Source organism: Bos indicus x Bos taurus, chromosome 3, assembly GCF_003369695.1.
Source record: "Bos indicus x Bos taurus breed Angus x Brahman F1 hybrid chromosome 3, Bos_hybrid_MaternalHap_v2.0, whole genome shotgun sequence".
Lineage (NCBI taxonomy): Eukaryota > Metazoa > Chordata > Mammalia > Artiodactyla > Bovidae > Bos > Bos indicus x Bos taurus.
In genome coordinates this window covers 18,980,518-19,008,036 of record NC_040078.1, presented here as the reverse complement: position 1 = coordinate 19,008,036, position 27,519 = coordinate 18,980,518, and the positions used below count along the sequence as shown (strand labels likewise).

The 27,519-nt window shown below is 49.2% G+C and overlaps 2 protein-coding genes across 2 annotated transcripts; both read right to left on the bottom strand.

Moving 5' to 3' along the window:
• Nucleotides 1-1,778: 1,778 nt before the first annotated feature.
• C2CD4D (C2 calcium dependent domain containing 4D) lies at nucleotides 1,779-5,091 on the bottom strand. Its single transcript, XM_027533352.1, has 2 exons — nucleotides 4,044-5,091; nucleotides 1,779-3,005 (listed from the first exon to the last, which is right to left on the bottom strand). Exon 2 carries the CDS (start codon nucleotides 2,927-2,929, stop codon nucleotides 1,889-1,891), a length of 1,041 nt encoding a protein of 346 aa, XP_027389153.1. The 5' UTR covers nucleotides 2,930-3,005; nucleotides 4,044-5,091; the 3' UTR covers nucleotides 1,779-1,888.
• Nucleotides 5,092-16,105: 11,014 nt separating this feature from the next.
• On the bottom strand, nucleotides 16,106-26,319 carry THEM5 (thioesterase superfamily member 5). Its single transcript, XM_027533366.1, has 6 exons — nucleotides 25,909-26,319; nucleotides 22,844-23,045; nucleotides 21,478-21,616; nucleotides 17,179-17,289; nucleotides 16,614-16,738; nucleotides 16,106-16,295 (listed from the first exon to the last, which is right to left on the bottom strand). Exons 1-6 carry the CDS (start codon nucleotides 26,029-26,031, stop codon nucleotides 16,249-16,251), a joined length of 747 nt encoding a protein of 248 aa, XP_027389167.1. The 5' UTR covers nucleotides 26,032-26,319; the 3' UTR covers nucleotides 16,106-16,248.
• Between the last annotated feature and the right edge of the window lie 1,200 nt (nucleotides 26,320-27,519).

The window sequence follows — 27,519 nt, the reverse complement described above, 5'->3', positions numbered from 1 at the left end:
GGACATGAATTTGAGCAGGCTCCGGAGTTGGTGATGGACAGGGAAACCTGGCGTGCTGCAGTCCTTGGGGTCAAAAAGAGTTGGACACGACTGAGTGACTGAACTCAATGGACCAGATGCCATGATCTTCTTTTTTTGAATGTTGAGTTTTAAGCCAGCTTTATCACTCTCCTCTTTCACTTGCACCAAGAGGCTATTTTCTCTTATGGCTTTCTGCCATAAGATGGTGTCATCTGCAATGAATATTAAGGGTTGATTTCCTGTAGGATTGATTGGTTTGATCTTGCTGTCCAAGGGACTCTCAAAAGAGTCTTCTCCAGCACCACTATAGTGAGGTGACTGAGAGCTCAGACTCTAAGGCCAGACTGTGGTTTAAATCCTAGTTCTATCCCTCACTGGATTAGTAAAACTTGAGGTCACACTGGATAACAATATTAACAATAGTACTTAACTCTCATGGGAGTTGCTTACAAGTTGTTGGATAAGATTCCTTGCATGCTGCTGCTGCTGCTGCTAAGTTGCTTCAGTCGTGTCCGACTCTGTGCGATCCCATAGACAGCAGCCCAGCAGGCACCTCTGTTCACAGGATTCTTCAGGCAAGAATACTGGAGTGGGTTGCCATTTCATGGCGATCATATTTTTTGTAGCTGTTAGTGCTTAATATTAGTTGATCAATGCTACCACCTGGTGGACATCTGGAGCAGGATTTTCCCTGGCCTGGGGGATTGGGGAGGGACCTAATCAGGGGAGGGAGAAAGAATGGAGGAGCATGGGGGGTGTGTGTGTGTGTGTGTGTGTAATGCTAGCATTATATATGCTGAGGTTTATATAGGTAACGAAGGCTTGGCCCTGGTTATGGGCACTTGGCAAAGTGAGAAATGGCCCAAGGGGGTGGGAAAAACAAGCTGGGTTGGCACGGTGTCTCCCTCCCTCCCTCTCCTCCTCCCTGTTTTCCTCTTCCAAGCCTGCCCCGAGCCAAGAGGAACCAGCTTCAGAGAAGGAGGGGTGAGAGAGAAGAAGGTCACTGCTGACGTCAGGGACGTTCAGGTAGGAGGTAAATACACTGTGACCTACACGTATCCATCTTCCACATTCTGCCCCTACTCACCTGGGTAGCCTTTTCTGAGCATCCATGAGAATAGCTCTCACAGTCCGGTGGGACCCCCTCTGCCCCCAGGACCTCAATCCCTGTGACCTTATATCTTGGTCTTTCAGCACTCAAGTGCGGCTTTACTCCCCAGGGAGGCCTAGGTATGGCAGGAGCAGGCAGGAGAGAGGATCCCTAAAGGCATAGTTTGCTAGTCTGACATCCTCTGACTCACTCCCAAGACCCAGAAATTTCATCTCTCTCTTCAGATCAGATGTGGGTGTGAGTGGGGTGCTAGATGGGTGGGGAGTGTTGATTTCCCCTGTGCACCCCCCAGGAACCCCCAGGGGAAGGAGAGTTATGCGGGCTTCAGTCACAGAGCTTTTCAGTGATTGGAGGGCCCCCTGAAGGGATAGGGGCCTTGTTGAGCAGGGACTTCGGACCCACTCAGGTCATACCTAGTGAACTAGTGTCTGAGTCAGGAACAGAGCTCAGGATTCTTTCCCTGTGTTTAACAAGCTCATCCAGCATTTCTGATGTCTGGTAATTGTGATACTCAAATTCAAGTTTGAGAACCACTTCTTAAGGTCTGCTCCAAATCAGAAAACCTGAATGAACTTCCTCCATCCCTTGTAGGGCCAGGGCAGAGGGAGGAGGGCAGGCTGCAGATCTGACAGCGCAAAGTGCAAACAAGGGGAGACAGATATTTTATTTGCAAAAATAAATACATGCTGGGCAGATGGAAAGAATGGAGACTGTAGACCCGGTGGAGCCCTCCTGAGGAAGAGACAGTCTCTCAGGCTACAGGCTGAGATGGGCAGGCACCAGGGAAGCCCCGGGACCTAGCCCAGCACCCAAGGGCGGCAGCAGGGCAATCAGGGGCGTCTCACACTCCCCCAGCAGCACGTCCCTGCGGAATCCTGCGCCCCTGTCCAGCACCTTGGCCCTCAGACTGTGGGCGGCCAGGTCCGGCGGGCCGAGCCCATCGAAGAAAAAGTCCTCATTGAAGATGGGGTTGGTGCTGCATTTGACCACTCGGCTTCGCTGGCCCCGCGGCCGGGCGCGCGGCCGCAGCCTCAGCACCACGCAGCAGCCGCCGCCGCCGCTCCCGGGGCCGGCCCGCGACCGCGGCAGGCCCTCAGCGCTCACCAGGCGCAGCCGCAGCCGCCCGGGCCCGGCCGGGTACTCGGCGGAGAGCCGCAGCTGCCCTCCCCGGGGCTCGAGGTGCAGCACGCTCTCCTGGGTCGGCCGCAGTTGGCAGCACAAGAAGTCGAGGTGGAAGAGGGGCGGCGTGGGCGGTCCCGCGCGGCGCGAGGCGTGTGGGCTACTGCCCGCCGAGCTCGCCTGCACCCGGGACAGCGAGCGCGGCCGGGGCCGGTCAGGGCCTGGCCGCGGCGAGCCGAAGGGCGACGAATCCGGCGACGAGGCCGTGTCGCTGTCGGGGGCCTGGCAGAGGCGCAGGTCCGGGGCGGAGACGTGCAGCCGGGACGGCGCGGGGGGCAGCCCGCCGGCGGGGGTGGGCGGTGGCCAGTGGAACAGGGACTCGCGCCGGCGCGTGTGCGGGCTCTCGGGCAGGAAGGCCCAGCCTTCGCGGCCCGCCAGGTGTGGCAGCGAACAGGTCTCGGGGAGGCCGCGCCCGCCGCTGTGGGGCAGCGCGCCACCTGGGTCCCGGAGCCGCGGCGGGATACAGAACTGTGGGATGCGATCCGGAGTGAGGACGTTGGGGCAGGGGTGAGCCAGCGGGCACGGGGTGCGGCGCTTAGGAAACAAACTGGAGGGCGCCCATCGGGCCCTGGGCTCCGCGGCCCCTGCCCTGTAGCCAGCTTTCTCCAAGAGCCACATGAGGCGGCGGCGGTGGTGGTGGAGTGCTGAAAGTCCGAATTCCACGAGGCGAGAGGATCCGAGTCCAGCGTGGAGGCTTGGGCAAGGAAAGAAGGGGAGCCCAAGGTGAATGATGCTGCAAACGTACACCGGGTGAGCTGCTGCCGCTCCCTTCTTTGGGGGCCCAACCGGCGCACTAGGCCCTTTTTGAGCGGCAAAAACAAAGGGCGACAAAGTCTGGGGGTCCGGAGAGAAATGGAGTCCAGGGCTAGACAGTCAGGCCTCGGACATACGAGTACACAGAGTCCCCCACTGCTTTCACTGGTACTAAAGATGTACACCCACTTCAGAATGAGAAGGCCTAACGCACCCACTGGAACCCTAGACTCCTATTAGAAGAATCGAGTTAACACCACGTTATCAAAAGGTCTGTAGTCTCAAACACTGACCCAGAGCTGAAACTCCCTCATATTCACTCTCCTCCTCAAGAGACACCGCGGCCCTAGGGGAGGGGGGGGGGGTGTTACCCCCTTCTCCCATGCCCATTCCGGAACACTGGGGCTCTCCTCCAGGGTCTGATCTGGCGCCGCTTGGGACTCCCTCCAGTCCCCTCCCCACCCCCACCCCTTGGCTCCCGTTCCTTGCGGCTGCGCAAGTTTCTGCAGGTTGAGCCATCCTTCGTCCCTCGCCCCACTTGTATCCTCTTGCTCCTCCCTCGCCTTCCGGGGTCGTTCCAGGCCAGAAACAACCTGCCTGCACATCTGACTGCTGCCCCGAGAGCACCCGCGGCCTGCTCAAGAAGAGCACCTCTTGGGGGCACAGGATGCCACCCCCGACTTAAGCCCTGGCTGTCCGGCTCCCTACCTCCCAGTCCTACCGCATCCCGAGTCTGCAGCGGACCAAGTAGTTGGGCTGCCCCTCCCACTCTCCACTCCTTTTCTCCCTAGGAAACCGCTGAGCACAAAGACAGCATTGATTCTCCGTCACCTTCTGACCTGATTCCGGGAGGCCCTCCGCAGCGCGCTTACCGCCCGGCTCACCGCACTCCCAGGGAGCGCGATGTTCTGACTTTCTGTCTGAGAGTCTGAGCTCCAAAGCAGTGGGCTCGGCCTGGCGCCCAGAGTTCAGGCCTCACCTGTGGGCCGCCTCTGGGTCCTGGCGTCGGACCAGGAGCCGTTCGAAGCCGGGAGGGGAACAACTTCCTCTCCAGCTTGCTCCCCCAGCCCAGTCCTGGGAGGAGCTGGCAGGGGCCTCCGTTGTCTACGTACGACCTCTTTTCCTGGATAAACACAGCTCTGTCTTTGAGTCCATCAGCCCGGCCTTCTTAACTCTTTCCTTCAGGTTTCTAGCAGCAAGCCAGCCCTGTGCCCTGGGGCCTTCTCTGCTGGGAGTTGGGGAGGGCTGCTGTGAAAAGGGAGACAGCCATTCGTTTGCAGTGGCCTCCATCCCTTAATGCTACCCGGGCACCACCCAACCCTCCTAGGTGAAACCTACAGCCCTGACCACACAAACGGTAACTTCTGCAAAGCCCTCCCTGCTGGAATCCTGTCTTGGCCCCCATTGTTTAGTTCTGGAAACATCCCAGTTGCTCCCAAACACAGTGACTGCAGTGACTGGTTCTTTGAATTACACTGGACCAGGGAAAAGTGACCAAGCTGGAAATATCTGGACATAGAGACACTGAGGACAGAGCTGTTTCCATCAGTGAGCAGAGGTCAGGCTTGTCAGATGTGTGTTAAACTGTAAACATAGTGTCTCCCCCTTCCTTCCTGTCCTTGAAGGCAGATTCTAGGAAACACAGGCCACCACTGGCAAGATGAGACCATCAGCTGTACTTCAGGAACACTCACCATCCTTCATTCCCGCCTTAGGACATTCATCTTCGAGGACCACTTCCCCTTCACCCTTCAGATCTGGAGGTCCTCACTGACATTCTCCCATTGAAATTAGGATGTTCTGTTGTCTGCTTTCATAGTGCCCCATACTTCTCCCTTATGGCCCTGTTCAGTTTCTTTTTTTGTGTGTGTGATTTATTTCTGTGACTGTTTAATATCCTCTTCCCTTAGTAGACTGTAAGCATCACAAAGACAGTGCTTAGAACAAGTCAGATGCTCAGTCAGAATTGTGAATGAATGAATGATATTAAGCAGGTGGCTCAGCCAGTAAAGAATCTGCCTGCGATGCGGGAGACCCGGGTTCCATCCCTGGGTCAGGAAGATTCTCTGGAGAAGGGAAAGGCTACCCACCCCAGTATTCTTGCCTGGAGAATTCCATGGACAGAGGAGCCTGGCGGGCTACAGTCCATGGGGTCTCAAAGAGTCAGTCACAACTGAGTGACTAACATTTTCACTTCAAGCAGAATTGTATCTGAATTAGTTCATTTATCCCTTCATTGTGTTAAATGCTGGGGATACATAGAAGGGGGAAGCAGACAGACGATAAGGACAGCAACAAGGCAAATTGTGAAATTCGGGAAATGAACAAGATTATTATTTTGACATCTGATACTTAAGAGTCTTCAGGGAGCAAAAGTGTCCTTTATGGAGATGACTGGCAGCACCCAGACCCTTCAATCCAAAGGCTTCTGACTTAGCTCAGCCTTGGTGTCGTTTCTGGGGACAGTGGTCTGTGTGGAATGCTGCAGCCAAGAACTTGCAGCTGTGGCATCAGTCAGGCTGGGGATTTGAGCCCTGGGACTTAATGTATGACCTCTGGCATGTAACTTAATCTCTCAGGAGTTCTTCTTTCCCATCTGAAAAACGGAGAGAAAATATCTAAACTTCAGAGTTAGCATGAAGGTTAAGATCATACATAGAGGTTTTCCTGGTGGTCCAGTGGTTAAGAATCCACTGGCCAGTTCAGGGGACACGGGGTTCCATCCCTGGTCCGGGAAGAGCCCACAGTCTGAGGGGTAGCTAAGCCCATGTGCCACAATTACTGAACCCTTGTGTTGTAACTACTGAAGCCCATGCACTTAGAGCCTGTGCTCTGCAACAGGAGAAGCCACTGCCATGAGAAGCCCACACAGTGCAACTAGTAGCCAGCATTTACTGCAACTAGAGAAAGTTCATGCATAGCAACAAAGACCCAGGGAATTAAACAGAAATTAAAAAAAAAAACAAAAACAAACAAACAAAAAAAACCCTAAAACTAAAAGAGTGAAAAAGATCATACTTGGGTATCAGTTAGACTGACTTCTGCTACAAGCACATGAAAACAGAAACCCCAATTCAATCTTACTTGACAATAAGGACATTTTTGTCTTCTGTGATAAGTTCAGAGGAAGGGTAGGATTCAGGGAAGTTTGATTCTTTAGTTTCATTCATCCATCCATCCATAGTTATTGACTACCTACCACATGCCAGGCACTGTGTACTAGACTCTGAGGATATAGCAGAGAACAGAGAAATCTTCTGGCCAAATGGAATTTATACTTTCGTGGGAGAAGAAAAACCATAGACAAAAATGAATCAGTAAAAAATACAGCTTGTCAGATGAAAATCAGTGTCGGGGAGAAAATTAAAGTAGGGGAGGATCATAGAGGGTGTCAGGAGAGCATACAATTTTAAATAGTGGGGTCAAGGATGGCCATCTTGAGAATGTAACATTTCAGTAATGATATGAAGGAAGGAGAAAGGAAAGCATTCTAAGCAGAAGGAATTGAAATGCAAAGTCCCTGCAGCAGAAGCATGCCTGGAGTGTTTAAGGGGGCAGAGTCCAGTGTAGCTGGAACAGAATGAATGATGGGAAGATGACCTTAGAGAGATAGTAAGGTCAGAATCTTATGGGGCTTGAAGCCACTGTAACAGTTTTAGCTTTTCCTTGTGGTGAGCTAAGGAGTGATACCACTTGACTTATGCATTAAAAAGGTTGCTCTAGCAGCTGTGTTGAGAGTAGAATGAGAGGGATAAGGGCATAAGTAGGGAAAACAGATAAAAGAATATTGAAATAATCTTTGCACAAGATGATTGGGGTGTGGATCAGCATTGTAGTAGTCAGTTTCTGGCTACATTCTGAAGATAGAATCAATAGGATTTCATGATGGATCCATCCTTATCTAAAGAGAATTATCCAAGGTTTTTGGCTCTAACAGTTGGAAGAATGGAGTTGCCATTTGCTGAGGGGGAAAATATGAGGAGCTCAGTTTTAGATCTGAAGCTGAAGCTCCAATACTGTGGCCACCTGATGTGAAGGGCTGACTCATTAGAAAAGACCCTGGTTCTGGGAAAGATTGAAGGCAGGAGGAGAAGGGATGATAGAGGACGAGATGGTTGGATGGGATTACTGACTCACTGGACATGAGCATGAGCAAGCTCCGGGAGATGGTGAAGGACAGGGGAGCCTGGTGTGCTGCAGTCCATGGGGATGCAAAGAGTCAAACACAACCGAGCGACTGAGCAACAATTTTAGATCAGTTAAACTTGAGCTGTCTGTTAGACATCTAAATGGAGATACTGACTAGAGGGATGGAATTGGGTGGGAGGTAGGAGGGAGGTTCAAGATGGAGGGGACATATGTATGTTGCTGCTGCTGCTAAGTTGCTTCAGTCGTGTCTGACTCCGTGTGACCTCATAGATGGCAGCCCACCAGGCTCCCCCGTCCCTGGGATTCTCCAGGCAAGAACACTGGAGTGGGTTGCCATTTCCTTCTCCAATGCATGAAAGTGAAAAGTGAAAGTGAAGTCGCTCAGTCGTGTCCGACCCTCAGCGACCCCATGGACTGCAGCCTTCCAGGCTCCTTCGTCCGTGGGATTTTCTAGGCAAGAGTACTGGAGTGGGGTGCCATTGCCTTCTCCGGGACATATGTATAGCTATGGCTGATTCATGTTGATGTATGGCAGAAAACAACACAATATTATAAAGCAATTATCCTTCAGTTAAGAATAAATAATTAAAAAAATGGAGATGTTGAGTAAGCAGGTAGATGTGTGAATCCAGAGCTTAAGGAGAGGCCCAGACTGGAAGTATAAATGTGGGCACCGAGAGAAATGTAAATGGAATTTAAAGTCAGAAGACTTGATAAACTGTAGGTAGAAAAGAAAAGCCATCCAACAACTGAGTCCCAGATGCCCCAGCAGAGTGGGAGAGGAGGAGGATGGTAAAGAATCTGCCTGCAGTGCAGGAGATCCAGGTTTGATCCCTGGGCCAGTAAGATCCCCTGAAGAAGGGAATGGCAACCCACTCCAGTATTCTTGCCTGGAGAATTCCGTGGACAGAGGAGCCTGGTAGGCTACAGTTCACGGGGTCGAAAAGAGCTGGACGCGACTGAGCAACTAACAGTAACTTAGGATAGTGATCATGACTTTCAAGTGAGACTGGACAGGAAGGTTGTGTAGGTTTTCTCCAGCTGTGCTCAGCTGTGCTGTGTGTAGGGGGGAAATGGGCAGAGATTTGGATTTAGCCAGCATTGTGCTCAATCTCTGACTGTTCATTTTCCTCCTTCCTCTTGCCTTCCGTTTTCTCTTCTTGGTAGATATTAAATTAAGGGGGCATGCAAGGTTGTACACTAGCTAGGCTGTACACCAGTGGGACTGTAAACTGACCGTAGACAATCCACAATCTGACTGTATTAGTCTGGGTCTGGTAAGGAAGACAGTCTTCTCTCTGGTGTCTCAGACAATAAAGAATCTGCCTAAAAAAAAAAAAAAAAAGAATCTGCCTGCAATGCAGGAGACCTGGGTTCGACCCCTAGGTCAGGAAGATCCCCTGGAGAAGGAAATGGCTACACACTCCAGTATTCTTGCCTGGAGAATTCCATGGTCAGAGGAGCCTGGCAGGCTACAGTCCATGGGGTTGCAAGCACCTGTTAGGTGGTTCAACAGAGGGCATTTATCACAGGGAACCTGTCACCAAGGTGGTGGAAAAATAAAAATGGCAAAATAGGAAGGTGAGGGCTGTCTAGCAGGATCTGTAATCATGGATCTACAAAACTACTCGTAGGATCTACGCCACTACTTGAGTTGCCTCTCAAAACAGAAAAGGGTGAGAAATACCCTTACATCTCCCGACTTCCCGCTTTCCAGTCTGCCACCAGAGCCTTTCAAAGCCGATGACAAAGGAGACTGGGAAATGTAGATTGCAGGCACTGGGCCTCTGCAGTCCGAGCAGAGTAGGACGAGGGTGGGGATCTGAGAGCACTCACTCAAATAACTGGCACATCAGGGAGCTGAAAGCTGACTTAATTAGAACAATAAGACATCAGACCTGGAACTTGGAGGTCACCTCATCTACTCTTTCATTTTTATAGAGCAGGAAACAGACCCCAAAAGAAATGATGTGCCAAAGAGTAGCAGAGATGAGACTAGAACCCAGATCTTCTATCTTAAAGAACCTCTGTTCTTTCTTGTACTCCAGGGGTCTTCATTATTAAGCAGAGCTTCTTCGTTGAATGAGGACCCACAGGGTGGCTTCCCCCCCTCCCAGCACCATTGCTGCCACTCAAGAACTTTATAGGTGACCTGGGACTTTGACCTCCTTTTTCTTGCCAGTGCCACTGTAGAAGGACACTTAGAGGACTGGGCAGTACAGAGTGCTTTCCTGGATTCAAGCCAGAAGAAGAGACACAGAGGGGAGAGACTTTTCCTTCAGGTCAGCAGACAACTACAAGACTCCCTGGGCTTTCGGGTTAAATTGTCCCTTGTCCTTGAGCAGTGGCCTCAGGCAGCATAACTTGGCCACCCGCACCCACTGCAGGTACTGGCAGGTGATAGGACTGGTGATACACTATGTCTTGCAGCTCTGGCTCCTCACCCAGGACCCTTGATGATGACCTAACTCTCTGATCTTAGTTTCAGGAAGACCTTAGGGGGAGCTGATATGAGCTATTGATAGCCCTTGCTTTCGGAACTGGTTAGTCTTATAATTGCTTTATTCACTCTTTGGTTTCTCTTGGCCCTTGATTCAGATATTTGGAGAACACATACCCTTTGCTTCAAGCAAAATAAGCTCCCACATTTGCCTGGATGGCCTGTTGGGTTCCACCCCATCTACCTGAGTAGTAGTTGCATTCCAGATGAACGCACTACACATGGAATTGGCTTTTAAAGTGTGGAGGTGGCACCTCCCCTTGTTTCTGCCTAGAAAGCTGCAATACTTCACCCTCTGTGAGAAGAGAGGCATCTGTCGATGCTCTCAATGCTAGAGAAGCATTCCAGCAGCTGGCGATCTTGTTTCCATTCTGGAGATCCCTGCCTGCCCCCCAGGCCTTTTCCCATCAAGGCTGTCACTCCCAGCCTGTCTGTGGGTCTTGCCTGAGACCCTCCTACTTCTGTATGTTTTGCAGCTTATGCTTGTTTTCTGCTAGAAACTGGCCCCAGTGGAGAAGTGACAGGGTGTATCGAACCTCTGCCATCCTCAGCACTTGTTTTCCAAAGTCATCCTGAGTGTTGACATCCAGTTGCCAACTGAGAAAAGAAAGAAGCAAGTTATATTTGAGTTTTCAAATACAACTGTTTTGGTTTTCTTCCTTTTCTTGACTGTATGGGAAAGATGGAATATATTTCTTCTCTTGGAAGTGTTTAAATGACACAAAGACAGAAATATAGATCAATGGAACAAAATAGAAAGCCCAGAGATAAATCCACGCACCTATGGACACCTTATTTTTGACAAAGGAGGCAAGAATATACAATGGAGAAAAGACAATCTCTTTAACAAGTGGTGCTGGGAAAACTGGTCAACCACTTGTAAAAGAATGAAACTAGAACACTTTCTAACACCATACACAAAAATAAAATCAAAATGGATTAAAGATCTAAACATAAGACCAGAAACTATAAAGCTCCTAGAGGAGAACATAGGCAAAAAACTCTCCGACATAAATCACGGCAGGATCCTCTATGACCCACCTCCCAGAATATTGGAAATAAAAGCAAAAATAAACAAATGGAACCTAATTAAAATTAAAATCTTCTGCACAACAAAGGAAACTATAAACAAGGTGATAAGACAGCCCTCAGAATGCGAGAAAATGATAGCAAATGAAGCAACTGACAAAGGGTTAATCTCAAAAATATACAAGCAACTCCTGCAGCTCAATTCCAGAAAAATAAACGACCCATTCAAAAAGTGGGCCAAGGAACTAAACAGACATTTCTCCAGAGAAGACATACAGATGGCTAACAAACACATGAAAAGATGCTCAACATCACTCATTATCAGAGAAATGCAAATCAAAACCACAATGAAGTACCATTTCACGCCAGTCAGAATGGCTGCTATCCAAAAGTCTGCAAGCAATAAATGTTGGAGAGGGTGTGGAGAAAAGGGAACCCTCTTACACTGTTGGTGGGAATGCAAACTAGTATAGCCACTATGGAGAACAGTGTGAAGATTCCTTGAAAAACTGGAAATAGAACTGCCTTATGACCCAGCAATCCCACTGCTGGGCATACACACCAAGGAAACCAGAATTGAAAGAGACAGTGTACCCCAATGTTCATTGCAGCACTGTTTATAATCTCCAGGACATGGAAGCAACCTAGAGGTCCATCAGCAGACGAATGGGTAAGAAAGCTGTGGTATATATACACAATGGAGTATTACTCAGTCATTAAAAAGAATACATTTGAATCAGTTCCAAGGAGGTGGATGAAACTGGAGCCTATTATACAGAGTGAAGTAAGCCAGAAAGAGAAACACCAATACAGTATACTAACGCATATATATGGAATTTTGAAAGATGGTAATGAGAATCCTGTATGCGAGACAGCAAGAGACACAGATGTATAGAACAGTCTTTTGGACTCTGTGGGAGAGGGTGAGGGTGGGATGATTTGGGAGAATGGCATTGAAACATGTATATTATCATATGTGAAACGAATCCCCAGTCCAGGTTTCAATGCATGAGACAGGATGCTCAGGGCTGGTGCACTGGGATGACCCAGAGGGATGGTGTGGGGAGGGAGGTGGGAGGGGGGTTCAGGATGGGGAACACGTGTACACCTGTGGTGGATTAATGTTGATGTATGGCAAAACCAACACAATATTGTAAAGCAATTAGCCTCTAATTAAAATAAATAAATTTATATTAAAAAAATAAATAAATGAAGATTAGGCCCTAGATGGTTGGATGGCATCACTGACTCAATAGACATGAGTTTGGGTAAACTCTGGGAGTTCGTGATGGACAGGAAGGCCTGGCATGCTGCAGTCCATGGGGTCGCAAAGAGTCAGACACAACTGAGTGATTGAACTGAACTGAACTGATCATAACAAAGGACAATAGGTTTTTGGTGTACACTGATTTAGACTCTGGGTTTAATTGGTTTTCAAAGGCAACCGTGAAAGCACAAGAGAAAGGTGTTTTTTTGTTTTGTTTTATTGCTGTGACATGCAGCATGTCGGATCTTAGTTCCCCAACTGGGGATCAAATCCATGCCCCCTGCATTGGAAGTGCAGAGTCTTAACCACTGGGCCACTAGGGAAGTCCTTGAGAAAGGATTTTTATGTGAGTATGTTGGGGAGGGAATAGCTGCCACAAGGTTTCTGGCTGTGGCTTCTAGTAAATCTCCAGTTTTTGGAAGGCACTGGATCAAGTCCCTTCAAATCCATGTCAACTGATCTTTTGCTTGTCATTCAAGACTGATGACTTAGGAAGTATGTGGTCTAGTTACTAGAAAGAGAGCCTGATCCACCCACCACTGCTGAATTTGTGTCCAACTCTCTGACCCTGTTCCATGCCACAAAAACCTCGTTTTCTCTGAACCCCCTGAATTTGAATTCTTTACTTGGCAGGATGAGAGTTTGGACACAGACTCACCCTCCTCTGCTGATTCTCCTTTCAAACTGAGGCAGTAGTGGCTAGCTACTTACCAACCCCATTCCCCTTTCTTCCACAACATGGAGTTAGACCATATTTTCCAGCTAACCTTCCTTTCAGTTTGGCGGAGTCTTGTGACTGAGGAAACACAGTGAGGCTTGGTTCTGAAAACCTCCCTGTGATCCTCTCTTCTCTCATTTGGCAACTAGGCGTCAACCCAGGATGACTTTGGAAATTGCGTGTTGAAGATGACAGCTTTTGTCAGTCAGGTTACTGAATGACTGCTAAAAACCAAACACTAGACCTAACATGAATGAAAACCACAGTCTATTTATGAAAAGGGTTAGACTATGGAGATGCAAAGCTTTATCTGTTTCAGCATTTGGCATCACCATACCTAATAAAGGGTGTCCCAGGTGGCTCAGTGGTAAGGATCTGCCTGCCAATGCAGGAGACGGGGTTTTGATCCCTGGGTAGGAAAGACCCCCTGGAGAAGGAAATGGCAACCCACTCTAGTATTCTTGCCTGGGAAATCCCATGCACAGGGAAGCTTGGTAGGTTATAGTCCATGGGGTTGCAAAGAGTTGGACATGACTTATCGGAGAAATGTCAGTAACCTCAGATAGGCAAATGACACTGCTCTTATGGCAGAAAGCAAAGAGGAATTAAAGAGCCTCTTTTTTTTTTTTTTAAAGAGCCTCTTGATGAAGGTGAAAGAGGAGAGTGAAAAAGCTGGCTTAAAACTCAGCATTCAAAAAACTAAGATCATGGCATCCAGTCCCATCACTTCATGGCAAATAGATGGGGAAACAATGGAAATAATGACCAACTTTATTTTCTTGGGCCCCAAGTCACTGTGGACAGTGACTACAGCCACGAAATTAAAAGACACTTGTTCCTTGAAAGAAAAGCAATGACAAAACTAGACAGCATATTAAAAACCAGAGACATTACTTTGTTGACAAAGGTCCATATAGTCAAAGCTATGGTTTTTCCAGTAGTCATGTATGGATGTGAGAGTTGGACTGTAAAGAAAGTTGAGTGCCAAGGAACTGATGCTTTTGATCTGTGGTGTTGGAGAAGACTCTTGAGATTCCTTTGGACTGCAAGGAGATCCAATCAGTCCATCCTAAAGGAAATCAACCCTGATATTCATTGGAAGAACTGATGCTGAAGCTCCAATATTTTAGCCACCTGATGTGAAGAGCTGACTCATTGGAAAAGACCCTGATGCTGGGAAAGATTGAAGGCAGGAGGAGAAGGGGATGACAGAAAGTGAGATAGTTGGATGGCATCACCGACTCAACGGACATGAGTTTGAGCAAACTCTGGGAGTTGGTGATGGACAGAGAAGCCTGGCGTGCTGCAGTCCATGTGGTCACAAAGAGTTGGACACTAATGAGCGACTGAATAATGACACAGCTGTTCTCACATCAAACCTTTCCTCCCTAGAAATGTGCACCAGCCATATCAGTCTTTTTCCTCCTTTACCATTGTTCTCACCTGATGTGTCTGCCATGGCCCCTTGGTTTTGCCGGCTGCTTCACACCTTTCTTTCACTCCAGGTTGGTGCCACTCCAGAGGCCTGCCTTTCACCAGTATCTGGGCCTTCAGCATGCCTTAGCCCCCATGTCTTGGTCAATTTGTTTTCCTGATCCTCACTGTGGCTTATGCAAATCATTGCCCTTCCTCCAGACCTCTTTCTCCACTGGTGGCCTTGCCTCCTACCTCACTGAGAAAGTCAAGGTGCTCCTGTCAACTTCTAATCCTTCTCTGTACCACCTCCAAATCCTTCCTTCTGGTCTCAGAGTCATGTTGATGTTCTTCTGCCTCCACTTGTGTCCACTTGTGGACGTCAGAGTTTTAGTAGTTGTGGCCCACAGGCTTAGTTGCCCCTCAGCACGTGGGATCTTCCAGGACTAGGGATCAAATCCATGTCCCCTGCATTGGCAGGTGGATTCTCGGTTAAGAATCCCTTGGACCTCCAGGAAAGTCCACCATTTGTGCTCTTGATCCAGCCCTAAGACCAGATGGCTATTCTGCGAGATGACACCTCTCTCCTCAATACACTTAAATCTCTTTCTTTAAATAACATAATAACATCAACAAAATTCCCAGAAAGACTCATCTCCATTCAGTTTGTCATTCCCATTCATTTTTTCATCTACCACAATCTAGATTTTGCTCCTATCTCCTGGCAAAAAAGACCACCACCTTCCTTACTGCCAAGTCCAAAGGCCTCTTTTTAATTCTTATCCGCTTTCTCTTTAGCATTTGATATTGCTGATCTAACGAAGTTCCCACCTGTCCTATTCTTGGCCTCCTTAGTGGGTGTTTGATTCTCTGTCCCAGCTTTAAGCCTTAGTGTGGCCACATGTTCTGTCACTGACCCTTTTTCCTGTCCTTCCTTCCTCTTTCATCTTGTCACTCTCATGCTCTCTGGCTCCTCCTCACTTTCATTCTGCATAATCTACTCCGTGGGATTCCATGTCAGTTTTTATATTGATGACTTACAGATTGAGTCAGTATGTAATCAATTCTGAGTTCCAAATGATAATATCCAGGGCTCCTGCTGCTGCTCCTCCTATGGTGGAGGTTCCATGGGTACTTCAAGCTCAGTTCGTGAGAAGTTGACCTCAGTATCTCCCTCCACCTCATGCCTGCTCCCCTGTATGCCCAGTGATGCTGCCTGGAACCATCAAGCCAGAAACTGTACTCTTTGCAATATTTTCATATTTCATCTTCATCGCTTTGAACCATGTTAGGTCCTTACTATCTCTTGTTTGGAGCCCCACAGGGATCTCCTAACCAGTGCTCCCACCTTCGGTCTTGCTGACCTCTTATTGTCACCAGAGTCATCTTTCCAAAAAACAAAACTTTATGCCATGCTCCAGCCCAAACCCTTTAAAGGATCCCTGTTTCCTATAAGACAAAGTTCAAGGTCCACTGCACGGTTTAAGGCACCTTCCATGGCCTGCACCTGCCCTGCCCCCTTCTCTTTCCCTAAACTCCTGCCCACTCAGCACCTTGCTGTTCTCCAAAGTCACTGTACCTTTGCCTGGACTAGCCCCCTGTTCAGAATATCCTCCTCTTCCCTGCCTGCCTGGTGGACATCACTTAACTTTTGAGACTCAGTTCAAGCACAGCTTCCTCTAGAAAACCTCTGATTGCTTTCCTAGAGGAAAGTTGATCTCTCCTTCCTTTGTGTCATAACCAGGGCCTCGGGGTGGGAGGAGCAGACGGGGGTGCTCTTCTCCCTGCCCTGCGCCGTGCATGCTGAGACCAAGGGCCTTGTCTTTCATCACTGTGAGCCTGGCGCCTCACCCAGTGCCTGGCAGGCCTCAGTACACTGCTTCCCTTGGTGCTGAATGGGAAAGTGGGTATGTGGGAGGCCCTGGGAGAATCTTGAGTTTCAACTATAGGAGCGTCTTGGACTGAGAACAGGGCTGTGAGACTTTATTTATGCAAGGAAAGCACCCCCCTTCACTTCACCCATTACTTCTTGAGCACCCCTCCCTGCTCTGCGGTGGGTCCCTGGTAGGCAAGGTGGTCGTTGCTAGGCTCTCCTGAAGGCACTGTGTCTATTGTCGAGATGAATCCTCTTCCAGGTGCATCTGGAGGAAAGTGCCTGCAAGAGAAGGGTGAGCCAAATGGCAGGGGCCAGGGCACGGATGGCAGGAGCTGATGGGGTGCGCATAGCTTTGGTACCCAGTTACTCAGTACCTGGGTCCTGTCTTTGTGCGACACGCTGGGCCACTCATATACAGGAAAAAAAAGTTCTAATTAGGTTTTTCCTCACTTTGCCTGTGTGTACAGCAGGTCCCAATCCCTCTCTAAAAAGTTGGAGCCCACCTTGTGATTGGATCCTTAGCATTCCCCCTTCCGTTTGTTCCGGGCATAGCACCAGCAGGACAGGGCCAGGGGCCGGGGCTGAGGTCCTCTTTACCTGAGGCTTTAGCGTAAACTGTCTGCTGATCTCTGCTCTGGGTGACACAGGACAGGTACATCTTCTGATCCTCGATCTTTTCCACGTTGACGTTCAGCACAGCCAGAGAGCCCAGGGGAATCAAGCTGGGAGAGGAGGTGGCTTAGCCCCCGCTCATGTAAACCCCTGGGCCCTGCCCCTCAACTCTCTGTCCTCCCCCAAACTTCTCTTCATCTTACCTTGTCTCAAGGACTTAAATGGCTCCCGGCTCAGGGCCCATCTGCCAGCAACCAGAGTTGCATGGCAGAAGTTCTGATCTGGCCAGGGGACCAAGGGACTGTGTGGCTGGGGAAGGAGCATGACAGGTCTTCTGCACCCCAACTGCCCCCTCAATGGCCCACACCCCAAAGATCTATACTTACTTTAAAAAAAATGATCTGATTTTTTGTTTGTTTGTTTAATTTTTTGGCCACACCGTGTAGCACGTGGGGTCTTAGTTCTCTGACCAGGGATTGAACCCACACCCTCTGCATTGGAAGTGAGGTGTATTAACCACTTGACTGCCAGGGAAGTACCCCATACTTACTTTTTGAACCTGATGTTGAAATTTACTGTTAATAGCCCCTCTCCAGACAGGTAAGCAGTTTTAGAAAAGGTCTCATCTATCAAGGCTGCCAGGGACCCTCCGTGGACAAACCTGGGGGAAGGGGCAGGGAGTAAGGCCAGAGACAGAAACCACCACCCCCGCCTCCCCCACTTCCATCTTTCTCCAGGAAAGGAAAGGAAATGGATCTGGATCCTGTCTGATCAAACCAGTCAAAATCAGCTGGTTTTTCTTCCATGTTACTACAGCCTGTGTTAGCAACCACTGATACCATTATTGTATTTCACCAGGAAAAAAACGTTTTTCTGATAGAATGAATGGAAGAAGCCTTTTTTTGATTCATCACCTAATTGCTGGTAGCTATTACTGTAGTTTGGAAAAGTGCACTCCTTCAGGGGATGGAAAAATCCCTGAACTTTTGGGCTTTAGTCTCTAAGCTGACCTTGGGCAGCTCTCACCTCACCAGCCACTCTGGCCAGTGTTGAGCCCACATTTTCAAGATGGGTAACCATGAAACTTGACCTAGGATCTATTCAGTGATGACAAGATGGACTCCCGAGCGGCACTGCCTGTGGAAAGCTGAGAGCCAGCTTCAGCAGATGCTGCAAACACTTGCTTTATTTAGAGGGTGCAAATTCTTGTTCTCACTTGTGTAACCTGACTTTCTTCATGCCAAAGCTCCATTGCTGGTTAAGTTGGGGAAAATAGAGAGGCACCGAGTTTTAGAAAGCAGATAACTCGAAAGAGATTCCAGTTTCTGACTTTCAACAGTGTGACCCCGATTCTCCACAGACCAGGTCAGCTTCCCTGCTGTGCTATCACGGGTTACCCTGCTGTGCCTGCCACCAGCCAGCTTCCCACACCCCTGCTTCTGCTCCCTTTGGTGGAAAGTACTGGGGGCCATGCAACCACACCCGCCTGGTTTGACTCCTTGCTCCACCTTCACTACCTGTTTGATCTTGTGCAAGTTGCTAAACCTATCTGAGTCTTAGTTTTCTCACTGTGAGTTGTGAATAAAAATAATTTGTGTCCCATCAAATCAAATGAGGTAATGTTTATAAAACTTTACATACGCCTCTAGCCAGTTCCCTTCCCACATGGCTTGAAATAGGGGAAGAGTTGTAGCCAAAGAACAGTACGCCTGCTCTTCCCTCTTTGTTCAGGGCCCAGGACCCAGTGGCAAGTGTGAAGATGCTCCAGGGTAGCTCTTGGTCAGTTATTCTACCCTGCCTCATTGCCTTGGGGCTGGACGGGTACTTGTAAGATAAGAGAATATGTATATATGCTGTGCTTAGTTGCTTAGTTGTGCCAGACTCTTTGCGACCCCATGGACTGTAGCCCACCAGGCTCCTCTGTTCATGGGGATTCTCCAGGCAAGAATACTGGAGTGAGTTGCCGTGCTCTCCTCCAGGGGATCTTCCCAACCCAGGGATTGAACCCAGGTCTACTGCTTTGCAGGCAGATTCTTTTAAGGGAAGCCCAGGAATACTGGAGTAGGTAGCCTATGCCTTCTCCAGGGGATCTTGGTCTCTGCCCCTGGGTCCTGGCACAGAGCTCCTGAAACCCTCATAATTTCCTGTGTGATAGGAATGTCTCTTGTTCTAACAAGGTGACTCTGTGTGAGCTCCTGGTTGAGGGCTCTTTACCAGAAAGACCAAGCCATGATTGCTGTTGTTACTGCTAAGTCGCTTCAGTTGTGTCCAACTCTGTGCGACCCCATAGACGGCAGCCCATGAGGCTCCTCTGTCCCTGGGATTCTCCAGGAAAGAATACTGAAGTGGGTTGCCATTTCCTTCTCCAATGCATGCATGCTAAGTCACTTCAGTTGTGTCCGACTCTGTGCGATCCTATGGACAGCAGCCCCCAGGCCCCTCTGTCCACAGGATTCTCTAGGCAAGAATACTGGAGTGGGTTGCCATTTAGAAGCTTGGAATTTTCAGTCCTGCCGCCACAACCTCTAGTTCTGTTGAGAAGGGAGAAGGGCTGAAAGTGAAGTTAATGATGGATTATACCTATGTGTTGAAGCCTTCATAAGAATTCCAGTTAGTATGGGTTGGCGAACACATCCACACTAGGAAGATGATGCACCACAACTCCACAAGGACAGAAGCTCTTGAACTCACGATGTGTTCCCAGACCTTCTCTTACAGACTTCTTCCATCTGGATGTTCATCCTTTGGTGGTGGTTTAGTTGCTCAGTTGTGTCTGACTGTGACCCCCATGGACTGTAGCCCGCTAGGCTCCTCTGTCCACAGGATTTTCCAGGCAAGTATACTGGAGTGGATTGCCATTTCCTTCTCCAGGGGATCTTCCCCACCCAGGGATTGAACCTGGGTCTCTTGGACTTCAGGCAGATTCTTTACTGACTGAGCTACTAAGGAAGCTTGTTCATCCTTTACAATATCTTTAATAAACTGGTAAACATAAGTAAGTGTTTCTTTGAGTTCTGTGAATGGTTTTAGTAAATTCATCCAACCAGAGTAAAGTGTACTGGGAACCATCAGTTACTGCCAGATCAGAAATTGTGGGTAACCTGTGCACCTACACTAGCAATCAGCATCTAAAGAAGGGTGGAAGCAGTCTTGTGGGACTGAGCGTTTAACCTGGGGGGTCTGACACTATCTCCAGGTAGACAGTGTCAGAATGGAGTTCTATCGTAGGCTCCCCACCCAGTTGGTGTCACAGAGAATTTCTTGGTATTGGGAGAGCTTCCAGCCATTTGGTGACTGAAGTGTCAGAAGTGAAGTGTTTTGTGTGAGAGTGAAAGAGGCTCACAGGAAAGAAAGACAGCAGGAAGTACAAGATTTTTCCTTACACAGGGAGATAGACTGACCTGGGTGTTTCTAATTCAGTGCTGACCCCATCTTGGATCCCTTCAATCTTCTAGCCTCAGTGTCGAGGGGTCCTCTTCTGCCTTTCCAGCCCCACCTCCATGAGCCCCTAAATAAAAGGCCACATTCCACCCTATCCCTGCCCCTTTGGGGGGTTTTCCTCTTCATAAGGGAGGGGACCCGTGGCCTGGGTAGAGCTCTGACCTAGTCCCCCAGTGTCTGCACGCACTCATGTGGAAGTCCCCATGGAAGATACCTTCAGGATGGCCAAGGTGACGAAAGGGATGCAGTCAGAATCTGTGGCCTGCAGAGGTGCTGACATCTAATAATCTCTTTGAATTCTGTTTAACTGCAACTCAGTCTGTCTCAGGTCTTGGGACCCTTACGTTTCTCCTTCCCTCCCCTCTCTCCTCTCCCTTGCAAGGATTCTGACTCCACAGTTAGCCTTCAGTGACTGTCTAAAGCAGGAACAGGGATCAAGAAGGCAGACAAATGTGGACCTGGTGACCCAGTGTCCTTAAGCAAGAGGCTCAGGGCCCGTCTGAATGTGTATTTATGTCCAGCGTGAATGTATTTACGTCCAGTGTGAGTTCTTTCCTGGGTCTCTTCCCAGTTTGGAGGCAGTGGAGTACAGAAGAAGCGATGGATTTGGAGTCCCGCCTCCTGGGTTAGAGTCCTGGATCTGACCTTAACTGCCTGTGCTACCTTGGGCAAGATCATTTACCTCTGTGCGTCTCAGTTTGCCCACTGGGCAAAGGTGAAGTTTGGAGAGATAGCCTGATAGCTGTATTGTGCTTTATGGTTTATGAGTACATAAACCATACATATGAGTCCATAAACCGAGGCCCTTCATTTCTCTTAGCTGTTCTGGGAGGTAGATATTACTGCCCCAAGATTTAGGTAACAAGACTGAAGTGCATGCATGCTAAGTCATTTCAGTTGTGTCCAACTCTTTGTAGAGCCCCATGGACTGTAGCCCACCAGGCTCCTCTGTCCATGGGATTTTCCAGGCAAGAATACTGGAGTGGGTTGCCATTGTCTTTTCCGGGAGACTGAAGGCCAGGAGACAGAGGTTAAATTGCTTGCTTGGGGTCTTCATACAAGCAGTGGCAGAGCAGGACTGGAAGCCTGGCCCTTAACTCCAGACCTTGTCATCTTCTGAGTCCACTACACTCCTCTCAGAGTGGCTTCTAAGGCCCCTTCTTACTGAAAAATTCCCAGGCCTGGAATAAGGAGACTGTCTCTTATCTGCCCAATGGGGACTGAACCAGATGACAGAATATCCTTCCACATCTGACACTGCGAGACTGAAGCCCAGTGCCTCCCACTCTCCACCCACCTCCCTAGACAGAGGTACAGAGCCCAGAGGCTGGCCGAGCCTAATGCACCACCTTGGCCAAGCCCAGGAAGCAGCCAAAGATGTCCCCCCTGGGTTAGCCCATTATCTTACCCTGGGACTCCCTCCAGGTAGGGGCCCGGCTGGAAAAGACAGATGGACTTCTTCTCGGATGGTTGGAAAAAGATGACATACTCGTAGCCTTGTCCTTCCCTCTCAATACACCTGGTGAAGAGGCGCCAGTCACTCTTGTCTGGGGAGAGATGGGCAGTGACACAGCTGAAGGAGGGAGTGTGTGAGGGCAGAGGGGCCAGTCAGGAGGCAGGGTCAGTCATTCAGCAGCAAAGATGGAGCTGGCCTCTGGCACACCATTGAGGAGAGAACCAGAGGACATGTGGGCTCTGCTCTTGGGGAGTTTTCAACTGGAGAGTGAGGCTCCGACCTGTCCTCAAGGTCTTCGGTCTGAGGGGACACAGCCCTGTCCTCTGGGAGCCCTGAATCTTGAGGAAGAAACACTCACGAAGTTCCCTGGCTGAGAGTAGATGTAGGGTCAGAGACAAGTCAGACTTTAAGAGACCTTAAACACTGAGATGGTGATGGACAGGGAGGCCTGGCGTGCTGCGATTCATGGGGTCGCAAAGAGTCGGACACGACTGAGCGACTGAGCTGAGCTGAACTGAAACATTGAAAATTAAAATGTAAGGCATTTAATTCACATGTAGTCCAAAATAAAAATACGGAACAGAAAAATAAGTGGATATGAATCCCCCAAAGTTCTGACTGCTTTTTTTTTCCCCTCAAGGCAACTATAAGAACCATATCCTTCTTGGATGAAAACCAAAGTCTTCAAAAATTTTTGTTGCAACTTTGTTTTTTCCATAAACTGAATGGACCATCCAGTCGGCACTTGGTTTGAAGAACACTTATGTGAGTGAGAGAGACATGTTAACCCGTCCAAGTCCATGCACATGCAGAGAGATCAAAGTGGAAAGCTCTATTGCTCTGACATGTGGGTGTTTCAGGAGTCTCTGGGCTTAGCAGAACAGGGACGGTGTGGAAGGTCTGCAGTGGGCAAGGGGGAATCCTCAGACCTTTGTGGGGTGGGGAGGAGGACTTGGGATAAGGCTTGACAGTAAGGCAAGCATCCCTGGTGAGAAGGGAGATGGGTGGAGGGCTGAGGCAGCGGTTCTCCGGTGGGTACACTCTGGGCTGAGAGCACAGGTGGTTACTAGGGTGCTCTCATCCCCCAGGAGGAGGGGAGGAGGGGGCAGGGGCTGAGAGGACGCTTTCCTCATCCATGTGCCTGGGGCTGCATCGTGAGAGGTGGACTTGTCAGAAAGAACTTCTGGCTGAGAACTGGCAGAGAGCTTGTGAATTTCCTCCCCAAAAGTCTCTGGCCTTGGGAAAAGGGGCTGGCTGAACTGATTCCAGTGGGCTGGGGCATGTGCCTGCCAAGGGCTGCTCTTAGGCCAGGCCTTACCTGAGTTAGCTGATAAGTCTAGTGGGAGCTTGAACCCCTGGATGTGGTCTCTGTTGGATCTGAAGGAAGGCACTCTGACCCAGCCATTGGTCTTGGTCTTCTCCAGGAATTCATGATACAGGCTCAGCATGTCTGGACCCCAGCTGGCATTGGGGAGGGCATAATTCTTACTCTTTTTCATCTCCTGACAGAATCTTGAGACCTGGGCAGGAAAGATTGGGGAGACTAGATGGCTTTCTGGAAGGTGGGCTGTGGTTTGGGCTGCGGTACCTGTACGTAATGTAACCCAGCTCCTGGGTTCTTGGGCTTCTCAATCCCTTCTGTCAGTGTTGAGGGAAATGACCCCTGGGGACTCCTGAGAGTGATCAGGCAAGGGAAAAAGTGAAAACCACTCAGTCACATCTGACTCTTTGTGACCCCATGTCCATGGAATTCTCCAAGCCAGAATGGGTAACCTTTCCCTTCTCCAGGGGATCTTCCCAACTCAGGGATCAAACTCAGGTCTCCCACATTGTAGGCGGATTCTTTATGAGCTGAGTCACAAGGGAAGCCCACGAATACTGGAGTGGGTAGCCTATCCCTTCTCCAGTGGATCTTCCCAACCTAGGAATTGAACCTGGGTCTCCTGCATTGTCACCCTGTTTATTTAACTTATATGCAGAGTACATCGTGAGAAACGCTGGACTGGAAGAAACACAAGCTGGAATCAAGATAGCCAGGAGAAATATCAATAACCTCAGATATGCTCTGCATATCTGACACCACCTTTATGGCAGAAAGTGAAGAGGAACTCAAAAGCCTCTTGATGAAAGTGAAAGTGGAGAGTGAAAAAGTTGGCTTAAAGCTCAACATTCAGAAAACGAAGATCATGGCATCTGGTCCCATCACTTCATGGGAAATAGATGGGGAAACAGTGGAAACAGTGTCAGACTTTATTTTTCTGGGCTCCAAAATCACTGCAGATGGTGATTGCAGCCATGAAATTAAAAGACGCTTACTCCTTGGAAGGAAAGTTATGACCAACGTAGATAGCATATTCAAAAGCAGAGACATTAGTTTGCCAACAAAGGTCCGTCTAGTCAAGGCTATGGTTTTTCCTGTGGTCATGTATGGATGTGAGAGATGGACTGTGAAGAAGGCTGAGTGCTGAAGAATTGATGCTTTTGAACTGTGGTATTGGAGAAGACTCTTGAGAGTCCCTTGGACTGCAAGGAGATCCAACCAGTCCATTCTGAAGGACATCAGCCCTGGGATTTCTTTGGAAGGAATGATGCTAAAGCTGAAACTCCAGTACTTTGGCCACCTCATGCGAAGAGTTGACTCATTGGAAAAGACTCTGATGCTGGGAGGGATTGGGGGCAGGAGGAGAAGGGGACGACAGAGGATGAGATGGCTGGATGGCATAACTTACTCGATGGGTGTGAATCTGTGTGAACTCCGGGAGTTGGTGATGGACAGGGAGGCCTGGCGTGCTGCGATTCATGGGGTCGCAAAGAGTCAGACATGACTGAGTGACTGATCTGATCTGATCTGCATTGCAGGTGGATTCTTTACCAACTGAGCTATCAGGCTAGGGGACACTAATGTGCAAAGGAAGGGAAGGAAAGGCATTGGGGCTGACAATTAGAGGCAGCAGCTCTTTGATGGTGCAGTATAATTGCCCTGTTTTAAAACCTGAGAAGGGACTTCCCTGCTGGTTCAGTGATTAAGAATCCACCTTGCAATGGAGGGGTTGAAGGTTCAATCCCTGGTCAGGGAATTAAATTCCCACATGCTGAGGAGCAACTAAGCCTGTGTGCTGCAATACTGAGCCTGTGCCACAACTAGAGAGTTGGAGTGCCAGAATGAAAGATCCTGTGTGTCGCAAAGAAGATCCCATGTGCTGCAACTAACACCCAATGCAGCCAAACAAGAACAAAAATGAAAACCACCTGGAGCTGTTCTTTGAGGCTGAGAATGGCTAGTATTAGTCCCACTGTACAGATGGGAAAACTGAGGAAATATGGGTAAGGTTGCCAAACTTATGAGCATGTGAGCTGATGGTTGGCCTAGAGCTCTTTCTGTGTGTGCTAAGTTGCTTCAGTTGTGTCGACTCTTTGCGACACCATGGACCACAGCCCGCCAGGCTCCTCTGTCCATGGAATTCTCCAGGCAAGAATACTGGGGTGGGTTGCTGTGCCTTCCTCCAGGGGATCTTCCTAACCCAGGGATCGAACCTGTGTCTTTTTTGTCTCCTGCATGGCAGGTGGATTCTTTACCAATAATGCCACCTGGGAAGCTCAGAGCTCATTCTGAGCAACTGTCTACCTCAGGGGGTGGGTGGGGGGGGCGGGAGAGGGACCACAGGTGAGGACCATCATTACTCACCTCAGGGGCTACTTCAGCTCTGTCCACAGCTGTCCTCACCCTGAAGTGAGTAACAACGGCGAAGTGGGGAGTGGGGGCTCTTCTGAAACATGTTTTGGGCACCTGCAGTGGTGCGGTACCTTCTATGGGATGAAGAGGAGTCCTCTGTGGCACCACATGCTCATGCACCAACTGCAGCCATGGGCAACAGACCAGCTGTTTGCTAAGGCCACACACAGCATCCGTCACATGCGGATGTCCCAACAGTCTGAGCCCCGAGGAGGAAAGTGATGGGTGGCCACACAAGATTCAGATCAGGAGAAAAGTGACCTGGTGGTCTTAGTTTGGGAGCTGGGCTACTTGGTTTCCTTTGCCAAATCAAATAGCTCCCAAAAAGCTGCTCACCTACCCTGGCCATGATCTAGGAAGAGGAGATTTGGGTTGGTCCCCATGGTGGCTCAGATGGCAAAGAGTCCACCTTCAATGAAGAAGACTTGAGTTTGATTCTTGGGTCGGGAGGATCCTTGGAGAAGTTCCCTGGCAGCTTGCTCCAGTTTTCTTGCCTGAAGAGTCCCATAGACAGAGGAGTCTGGCAGACTACAGTCCATGGGGTTACAAAGAATCACGGCTTAGTGACAGAACAACAACAACAAGAACAACAGCTATATCCTTGGGCTCCAGAAGGGCTGTGCATTTGGTTGAACTGAGAACTCACTCACCAGGGACTCCATGGAGGATCCGAAGGCTGAGGCAGGGTTGAATCTGGGCAGGAGGTGGGTGGCACCAGGAAGAGTTCCATGGTGACCAAGTATCACTGCCGCCTGGAAGCCTCTCCGTAGCATGACTGAACGCTGAGCTGCAGGGCTGTAGCAGCGAGGCCAGTGAATGCTCTCCAGCTGCTTCTTGGTGCTGTCGGTGCAACTGCCTCTCAGACAAGCCTCTCTCCTGTCTCAGGCTTTTATTAACAAGCTTCCACCACAGATGACTAGGCAAGGCTGGGCTCATTTGATGCAACACCCACAGATGCTTGGGGCTTCTAGCTGGTGCAGAGCCCCATCCAGCCCTTGGGGAGAGGCAGGTGCTGCTTGGGCATGAATGCAGAGCAGGACTGGCCTCAGTTCAGAAATATTTGAACTGAGGAGCAAAAGAGTACTTAATGAAAATAGTGTAGTGTATATGAAACTTCAGAGAGTTGCCCTGGAGCTTTTCTGGGAAGAACCCAATAATACTCCCAGAAAGGAAAGGGAGGTCTGATCCTTGATTGGAGGTTGTTGATGGAGAATCTGTGTATGTTGGTGGAGTTTTGGCAGCAGACAGTTTGGGGAGTGAGATGGGGAGCAGGGCAGCACAGGTTTTGTCAAAAACAAGTCTAGGAAAGAGCCAGCTTTGAGTGGGGTGGGGAAGAGGTGCTCAGTCTGCAAGGGTGCGAACTCTTTTCGGTGGTGGTATTTTTTCTACTGAATTAAAACTGCCAATTTTCAACTAAAAGTCCCAGAATTTAATTCACCAGAATAAACATGGAAATTTAAAGATTTTATCCCACCTTCTGTAGTTAGCTGCCCTAGAAGACTAGAATATAAGTATTTTCCTTACTCTTGTCAAGGTTTGGAATGAAACTTCTTCAAGGACTGGGGGAACTCAGTTTTTTGATTGATTCAGTCTCTGGGTCTAATCATAAATATTTGAACCAGTTGCCAATATTTAAAAACAAGGAGTTTCATAGAGAGCAGAAGGCCTCAGACCTCCAGATAAGTGGAAAGATCTGGCAATAGGGCATCTTCATTCCTGTGTGCCCTTTGCCTTGCCCCAGGCCTCGGCGATCCTGAACATTCCTTCATTCCGTCTGCCAGCCTCTATGTTCAGTTCAGTTCAGTTCAGTTGCTCAGTCGTGTCTGACTCTTTGAGACCCCCATGGACTGCAGCACGCCAAGCTTCCCTGTCCATCACCAGTTCCCAGAGCTTATTCAAACTCATGTTCATTGAGTCAATGATTCCATCCAACCATTTTATCCTCTGTCGTCCCCTTCTCCTCCCACCTTCAATCTTTCCCCGCATCTGGGTCTTTTCCAGTGAGTCAGTTCTTTGCATCAGGTGGTCAAAATATTGGAATTTCAGCTTCAGCATCAGTCCTTCCAATGAATATTCACGTTGATTTCCTTCAGGGTTGCCTGGTTTGATCTCCCTGCAGTCCAAGGGACTCTCATGAGTCTTCTCCAAAACCACAGTTCAAAAACATCAATTCTTCAGCACTTGGCTTTCTTTATGGTCCAACTCTCACATCCATACATGACTACTGGAAAAACGACCAACCTAGACAGCATATTGAAAAG